Source organism: Scatophagus argus, chromosome 12, assembly GCF_020382885.2.
Source record: "Scatophagus argus isolate fScaArg1 chromosome 12, fScaArg1.pri, whole genome shotgun sequence".
NCBI lineage: Eukaryota > Metazoa > Chordata > Actinopteri > Scatophagidae > Scatophagus > Scatophagus argus.
Window position 1 is genome coordinate 3,464,113 of NC_058504.1, and position 9,255 is coordinate 3,473,367.

The following is a 9,255-nucleotide window of genomic DNA, read 5'->3' on the forward strand; positions in this document are numbered from 1 at the left end:
CACACACATACACAATCAAATATTTCTTAAGAGATGCTTTCAAGTAGAGTCTGTGTTCTTTGTGCTGCAGACTACATTTCGTTTTATCCACAAGAGCAATTCACAACTGGTGATAGTTTTACGAATTGTAATTCTTCTCTCCTGTGAGCTCAGCTCATCCTGAAAGGCAGGATGTGGTGGAAGGCTGCATTTTCCTGAGAAGTGACTTCAAGCACAGTCAGAACTCCACACTGCGGACTACCCTCCATTTTCTGCACAGCCACATTTTCTTTTACTGCTTATCCACAGGGGCAATCCACTACTGTTAATTGCTCTATTAATGACAGTTCTTCTCTTCTGTAAGATTACAATGCTGAAGAAGCTGCAGTTGTTAAAAATGTCACATTTTGTCACAGTATTTTTTTGGACAGCACAAGGTCACATTTTGACACACCCTTGTCCCTGCTGGGGAAAACACGGAACCCCTATAATCAAACATTACTGTCGTCTCTGCACCATCAGATCAGACATAGTGGAGATTTCACAGGGAGGAGTGGGAATTTAAAGAAAACCTCAAAATGCTGTGTCAGGTCAAAGGCAGAAGGAAACCGAGCTATTGTTCTACTTCAGAAAAATCCATCTCATCATCATTAAAGGACCCATCACATCACAGAGAAAGAGAAAGAGGAGGAGGAGGAGCTGCAGGCAAGCTTTGTTTTCATTCTCTCTCACACACACACACATTAGAGCAGTCCACAGCACACCGCAGCATCCAAAAATAATTATGCACAGTTGAAACAAAATTTACCTCAAGCTCAAGATCTTGACAAAGTGCTTCAGCGAAAGTTTAATGGCGCAATTTCACCGCGCTGTATTGCTGCCCTATAGCATACAATATTCTCTATACGTTGCACATCTCCAAAGACACTTAATATTGAAAGCAAAATAACATGATTCTCCCTGTCAAGAACTCATACATCATTTCAGACCGAGTCTTTTTTTTTTTCCTCTTTTTTCATTTTAAACAGACAAATACATCTTCTATTTTACATAAAGATTTGATTCTTTAAAATACAGCACTTTCAAAAAAGATACATTTACATTTTGCAGAGAGCATTGTTGATAAAATAGCTGAGTGCAAAGGCACTTTCTGGAGTAGGTATAGTAAGATTTTGATGCTCATTGCATTTTTAAAAGGTTTTCTTTTATGGTTTAACACTCATCATTTATCTGTGTACACTTAATATGTACAGGAATGTCAGTCTGAAGTATTTTCTTCTACAAACAATAATTATTTCATATTTTTTCTGCTTTTCACAGGGAAAATAAAAATACATTTCTTTTGAAAAGCAATACAGTTTTTTGAAAAGCACACAAAGCCATATTTGTACAAAGTCCTGCCCATTTTATACCTGCCGTCATCAAAGTCTTTTGGAATTTCAATTTTTTTTAAAAAATGAAGAAATAATTTATAACTTCCAGGAGAAAAAAATAGAGCTGCATTATATATACTTCTCATACTCCTTTTATACTTCTTGAAAAGGAAAAAAAAGAGAGGAAAAGCGAAAAAAAAAAAAAATCACCAAAAGCTTCCAGTCAATCGTGTTGAATTGAACACAGATTGCTAAGATAGATATATAGAGATTATAACAGTAACTGTGTGATTATTATGAATCTTGCACAGAACATGGGGGAGCGGGGAACTTTGTCGCTATCTTACAGTTGGCTCATCAAAGTCTGTTTCTCCAGAACGTCCAAGTAGTCCGTTTCTGCTTTTAGCTTCGCAGGGAGCAGAAGTGGGTGCTCATTGTTTTTGTGAGGGTGTTCGGCCCCATAGTATTTCCTGGGGGTCCCGTACAGCACAGTTTTGTTCAAACTGTCCTGGTTGGTGACATGCCGTCGGGCTATAGCAACCTCGTAGGGGGGCACGAGAAAAGGTCTCTTAGGTAAAGTGCAAAGGTTGTAATGAAAAGGGGGGGCGCCTGCAGCTGTAGGGAGCTCCTTGTTGGGTCTCTCCCCTAAGTTTTGATACAGCATCTCAGGAGGCTCTGGGGTGGTCAAACTGCATGATGCTGGAGATTTATCCATAAAATCCACTGTGCTGATGGTGCAGGCCTCTGGGCTGCGGGTGAGGATTTCGTCCTTCTTTGCATCCAGGGGCCCAAAGATGAGCTCCTTCAGGTTGCTGTAATTCGCCACCTGTTCGCCATCCTTCTGCATGTAAATAGGGTTTTGGCACATGGAGCCCATTGGTGGGGGGGTGTAATTATAAACGGGGCTTTCAGAGGTTTTGTCTTGGGTTGGATCAGGGGTGTATGAGCCATATTGCACTTGGAAAGAGTTGAGATCTAAGTTGTTGGCTCTTGTGGAGACATGTTCGACTCCTTTGCGCCGTTTCACAACAAAAACAAAGAGAGCTGCTCCAAAGCAGACTGAGAGGAAGAAAACAACAAGTAGCCCAAGAATCAGGACTGACAGTGGGACCTCGGGGTGCAACTCAGTAGTCTGGATTCTGGATTCGGTGGGACTAACTGAGCTAAAAAAAGCAGAAGAAGCAGAAGAAGAAGAAGAAGAAGAAGAAGAAGAAGAAAAGGAGGAGGGAGTGGTAGCCTCAGTGCCAGGGCTCATTAATGTAGGGGCTTTTGTAGGAGGGGCATTTTGTGACGGGGGCACCTCGCTGGGTTCAGGGCAAATGGCCTCATTGCGAAGCGAACGCAGCAGGTGACCTGCGTGTTTAGAGGGCGAGTCACAAGTGATTTCATTAACCACTACACTGGTACTGGACATCTCCATCCAGTTTTTGAGAGCCACAATGTCACAGGTGCAGTCCCAGGGGTTCTCCTGCAGGTCAATCTGGATAAAAGCTGAGAGCTGGTCGAGGACCCCCTGAACTGGAAGGTATGAGAAATGATTGTTCCGCAAGTTGAGTCTTGTTAACATTGTGCCCACAAAAACATTGTCAGGGAGTGATCTTAACAGGTTGTTGTTCAGGAAAAGCAGCTGTAGATTATGTAAAGAGTTAAATGTTTGAGGTAAAATGTCTTTGATAATGTTATATTCCAAATATAGATACTGGAGCGACTGCAGGCCTGCAAAGAGTAACTGCGAAAGCGATCCAATGTAATTCCCATTTAGATAGAGCCGTCTGAGGTTTGTTAGATTCTCAAATGCACCTTCCTGAATCACTGCAATCCTGTTATTTCCTAAATGAAGCAGCTCCAGTGAGCTGTACTCAGTGAGATCAGTTCTGTAAATCACTTGTAAGTAGTTACCAGTCAGGTGAAGTTTCTTTGGATAGGAGGGCTTGGGATTTAGCTCACTAATGTTATGCAACTTCCGCTCTTGGCAATTGATGTTCAGTCCGCTGTCAGGGTTTTGTGATGTGCACATGCACACACTGGGACACAACATGGGCACGGGGGAACGCGTCTGGTAAACCATTATGGGCCCAAAGACATGTTTGTCCTTTGTGATCCGAGGGGTGGGCCTGTAGCGCATTTTGGGTGGACGGGAGGCTTTCGGGGCACGGGTGGGGGTGATCATGCCGGGGTGGTAGGTCGGGGGCAGGGCCCCTTGAAAGTGAGAGTCAGAGGGGGAGTGAACACGCTCACCAGCATTCCTGCGAGGGCACAGATCCTGCTTTATTATCTGGGTGATGTCTTTACCATGCAGTCTGAAGGGTGTCTCACACACTATGTCCCCCATAAAGACAGGAACAGTGTCCAGCCAGGTTTTGAGGGGAACCAGATCACAGGTGCAGTTCCACGGGTTCTCCTCCAGTTGGATCTCCATGATGCCACCGATGTGTTCTAACACCCCTGCAAACGGCAGCATTTTGAGCCGGTTGCCACGTAAATCCAAGTGCGTGAGCAGTACAAAGCGAAAGATATTGGGAGGCAAAGACAACAGCAGGTTGTCATTTAAGAGCAACACTTTGAGCTTATTCAGCTTACTGAAAGCACCCGGCTCTATGGCACTGATATAATTATAGTCTGCTTGTAAATACTCCAAACTGTCCAGCCCTGCAAACGTATCCTCTTTAATCACCTCCAGGTTGTTGTTGTTCAAATGGAGTCGCTTCAGGGAGCGCAGCCCGTTAAAAGCGTCGGTATGGATCTCCTGCAAGCCATTATTCTCGAGATGCAGTGAAGTGACATTGCCATAATTGACAAACTCGTTGGCGCTGAGCCGTGACAAGAAGTTTCCATTTAGAAAAAGCTGGGAGATTTTATTTAGAGGCGCCTGGAACTGACTGACGGTAGTCAATCCTTTATTCTCACAGTTGATGTTCAGGATGTTCCCCCATTCCTCACAGGTGCAGCGGCTCTTGCAGATTTCTTTGGAGGATGAAGTTTCGCGGCTCTCCGTTTCGGACGGTGACAGGCTGGTGACCGTGAGGACGCTCAGAAAGAGGACGCCGCTCAGCATTTTTGCAGCCAAAAATGGTCGCTGAAATATAGATCCAACATTTAACTTTGCAGTTTGAGCCTTGAATTTGAGGGGGGAAAATCGGCGGCTGAATTCTTAAAGCAAGGAGAGGGGAAAAAAACAGGTAAAGGCGCTCATACACACATAAACGCACACACACACAAGCGGGCAGAAAACAGGCGCACCACCGCTATTTGGTGTTAAAATGGGACCGTGACGCACGGGAAATGCGCAGATCTCTGTACTGACCTTCACTCCGAGAAAAAAAAAACAAAAACAAAAAAAAAAAACAGAAAATCTCCTCCCAAAAATCAATCCTGGAGAAGAAAAAACGTGGAACCATCACAAATTAGCGGGATCCTGTGTGGTGGATTGACTTGGCACATTGTCACGGGCAGAGAGGACTCCGGGGGAGAAAAAGCCGCTTACTGCAACCCTTTTTTTCCTTATAGAGAGCGCCGATTTATTCGGCGGCTCCACCGGCAGCTGCAGCCAAGTATTCAAAGAAAGACACTGGCTGCGAATCGCCGTCTCTCCTCTCGTTCACACAGAAAAGACGTCTCATTTTAGTCCAGGCTAAATAAATCACCGTTTCTGTTTAAAGATCCAGAAAAAATGCGCAAAGACGCACCGTGACGCACGACCGACTGTTCGTACCGACTCCCGAAGAAAAGAGGAAGGAGAAAGTGAAGTCAAGGGCAGAAAAGGAGAGAAAATTGCAGCCCGCGTGACACAGACAGAGCGAGAACAGACATGTATTCCCGGAGCTGAGCCATAACTCCAGTCTGAGCTGTCGGTCCTTCTCCACCCCGCACACTGGCTGCACTGAGCGTCTGCTGCCGCCTGACTGCTGATTATGTGCGTGTGCCTGTGTGTGTGAGGGAGGGTGGGAGAGAGAGAGGGACCGGGCTGTTACGTCACTGACAGTGAACATGAACAAAGACACACACACACACACACACACACACACACACACAGAGAGAGAGAGAGAGAGAGAGAGAGCATCTTGCATATCGAAGCTACACTTACTGATAAAAGGAAACCTTTGTACATATAATCTGAACTGCACTTGTTTTTGTTACAGTATGTTACTTATATTGATCAAAATTATTGTGATCACAGCACCATTCTGTCCGGGTTCACAGCTGGAAAACACGTCTTCTAGAAGAAAGAAGACACAAACAAACTGGACTTAAACTATGACTTAATGTCTAACATCGGGGTTGCACTGATTTTTCACATTTGTGAAAATGTTCTGTTTCGGTGTCTAAAGGGTATTCCAGTACATTCCTCAGTTCACATGTATAATTAAAGACTTCACTATAAACCTCGATGGCCAACAGGAATCCAATTCGCATAAAAGCTTTTAGATAAGCATCTGATACAACAGCAAATAATGATGTCATCCATCTCTATAGGTGCAAAGCAGGGATGTGACATTATCATGCAAATGAAATGAAGAAACAGGAACAGAGCCTCATAAATCCTACCGCTGGTGGTCACTTCATGAGGAGCCTTTTATTTTATCCCATGACGCCACTAGGAGGCAGGAAAGGTTTCTTTACAGGCTCCACTTCCCTCTCATCATTTCCTCCACTTTCTTGTCTTCAGTCTTTATCTTTCACTCTCCCAGTCACACAGGTTTGCATTGCCACGTCATATGCAATCATTATCAGACAAAGACACAAAAAAATATTTAAAATAATGGAATGATTTTCTCATTTTCCTAAGCAAAGTGGGACAGTGATAGATAGAACAGTATACAGGAGAGAAAGTGAATGAATTAGAGTATGTAAGTATATCACTTTAAATTAAAAATAAATGTCTCAGAATATAATAGGTTAATATTTGACATGTGCACCCTCTCTGACAAATTGTATGAAAGGTTACCAAGTTGTCCTAAATCTGCTAAATATACTTTAGATCTAAATAAGATCTAAAGTATAAGATCAAAATGTCTTCACCGGAAACAGAATGTCATCTTATGCGTTAGGAGTGATTTTGTGACATTCTCCTTAATGGGTGCCACATGCAAAGCTTCAAAATGTATTCCCAACATCTCTGTGTGACCGAATCGTATGTTCTAAGGCGGCCGGACTGTGAAGACATCTCTGGGAAATGTTGATTTCTGCTGTAAAGTCCCTGTAAAGGATGTGCCATGCGATGTGTGCAGGACTCAGTCAGGAGCCTGGAGGCAGCTTTTCCTGCCACTGCAGTGGCCTTACTGCAACCTGACTGAGTCAATGACAACAAACTGTGAAAACATAAAACACAAAGGTGGGAATGGACAAGTCCAGACCAGCTCTGGTTATATTCCCCGAATACTGTAGTCACAACTGATATTTCAGCAAAGTCCTGGTCTATTATTTAAGGGCTTATATAAGTTTATTCCACCTTTAAATGCATCATCCTAATCATATCAGTGGTGATAATGATGATGAAGAATGATGATGAAAGGGACATTTAGCTTTTTGTGTATTCTTTTATTGAGAATGATGGCCACATCAGATCTCAGTGATGACTGATGGAGTGTTGGAGCATTGAAAGGAAACGCCTGCAGGTTTCCACATGAGGCCAGGTGAGTATATATTGTCAGAGCACTGCTCCACAGCACATTTGTCAAGTCAATCACAGGCCACTGAGGACGACTGTACCTGAAGCACATCTGTGTGTGTGTGTGTGAATGCCTTTGTGTGAGAGGGATGAAACAGTGAAACAAGTGGATAAACAACGTCAACATTTTTAAGTTTATATAAATCTTACATTTTATTAACACAAAGATAATTCAAGAGCAGCATAAAAGTCTGGTCTGGTAATGATATACACTCGTTTATCTTAGACAATTAAAAATGCAAGCATAATATAAAATTTAATATTTAATATAGATTTAAAAAATATTAACTCTCTGTAAAACAGTTTATGTAAATCTGGCACACTCACTGATGAAGTTAGCTTACAGAAAATAGTATAAAGTAATACAAACAAATAGGTAAGTTGATGTTGATGACTGGTTCATTCTTGATCCTGTACATTACTGTGTTGAGAGAGAGAGGAAATGTGAACTTGACCATCCACACCTCTGGCCTTAATGTTAATGCAGACTAGACCTGTGTGTGTGTGTGTGTGTGTGTGTGTGTGTGTGGCCACTGACTGCAAAGCTTCCAGGTTCAACAAATAATGAAAAGGCAGAGCAATGACAAATGAGAGGTCTCTCTAATGGTAGAGAAAAATTGCCTTAAGCAGCACACCTCAGTAGCAGTGGTCTTACTAAGGACTTCAGGCTGGATGCTGAAGCATATGGTGCGACTGCCGTTTACCTAAGCAGCGAGACAGTCACAGTTTAAACCGTGCAACCTCCAGGATTGTGCTCAGGTCCTGTAGCCTCAAGTGAGGATGGCCCAGCAGCAGGCACTGATGCAGGCTGCAAGTGTCAGTGTCTGGACACAAACAGATGCTGGCTTGTTTAGCTGTTAGCATAACAGCAAAGTGGTTTGCCAACTTGCCATGTGAATAAGATGTGTGAACAAGGTTCAGCAGTTTGTGATAGCAGGCCTTTGCTGCATACTGCAATTTCTTTAAAATAAATTCCTATTTTCTTTTCAGATTTGTTTGCCCAAGAATGATCACCTACAGGTCTCCCATTTCTTTTATTTAGCACTCCATGCTGTATATAAACCTTCATGCATGTAAGAGTGTATTTGAGAGGGAGAGTGTGGGGTCAGAATGAGATAATCAAGAAGTGGATAAGATGAGAAATGGGAGGGAGGGAGTTGGCTGATCTGGTGTTGAAACATAGAGATGGACAGAAAGAAAAACTTTTGAAAAGAGAAATTGAAGGATTGATGTTTTTAATGGTTTTGACATGAGTAGCCACTGTGTTTGGGTTTGCTGTGTGACTGTCACACAGAGGATAAGGTCTCATAAATATCTCAAAAGAATGATGAAAAGGAGAAAGTCCAGCACAAAACAGAATTCACATGTGTTTGTTTCATGAGCATTACAAATCAGGCACATTACTGTGTGAAACAACACTTTTCTGTCTAACATGCAGTGGAACATGTGGGTCACTGATGCAGGATGCACATATGCCAATAACATACTCTTAAGAGATAACTGAATATGAATAAATAATTGAAAACTGAGAACTAAATTATTCATGTCATGAGTAATTACTCACAATAAGTTATTCACAGTAAAAAAAGTAATAAATAATTTAATTTAATTTAATTTAAATTTAATAAATAAATAAAATAAAAAGTCATCTATGCAAAGAAAAGGTAATTGCTGATTAGCTGTTTTGCATCAAAAAAAGATGTTAGTTAGCTAGCCAGTCACCAACCTAGACAGTTAGCTTGTAAAGACTGGAAAATAAAGGGAATCAGCACTCTCCCTGCCCAAACTCAAGGCATTATGGGATGTACACTTGCTCTATCATCACCTTGGCAATGGAGGGGGATTGAAGACCAGTAAGTAAGATTCTAGATGAACTGCAATACCAGCATGTGTGAAAGCTGCTAACACAGGCTTTTTTTTAAGCACTAACAGACACCAAACCAAACATTCAATGCCTTGCTGATGGCAACCCTCAACTGACCCCCACAGTTCACTAGACACAAGTTTAATCATGGGAGTAACACAGATTCTATTTTTAAAAAAAAAAAAAAAAAACACACACACATTGAGAGCAAATGCATTTACTTCAAACTCCCACTCACCTGCTGTCTAGTCTATTGATAAATCCAATAATTGTCTGTCTACGCTGGAGTTTCTGCTGGGCTCCCACATGACAAGGGAACTAATATGTTGTAATGAGACAGAGCGCTGGGGTGACAGAATCAAATTTTGTTT

General features: G+C 42.3%; 1 protein-coding gene across 1 annotated transcript; it reads right to left on the reverse strand.

Moving 5' to 3' along the window:
• Positions 1-736: 736 nt before the first annotated feature.
• On the reverse strand, positions 737-5,264 carry slitrk2 (SLIT and NTRK-like family, member 2). Its single transcript, XM_046407020.1, has one exon. It carries the CDS (start codon positions 4,405-4,407, stop codon positions 1,696-1,698), a length of 2,712 nt encoding a protein of 903 aa, XP_046262976.1. The 5' UTR covers positions 4,408-5,264; the 3' UTR covers positions 737-1,695.
• Positions 5,265-9,255: the final 3,991 nt, after the last annotated feature.

Excerpts from the sequence above, each read along its gene's own strand:
- slitrk2 (XM_046407020.1), bottom strand. The coding sequence starts at position 4,407 with ATGCTGAGCGGCGTCCTCTTTCTGAGCGTCCTCACGGTCACCAGCCTG.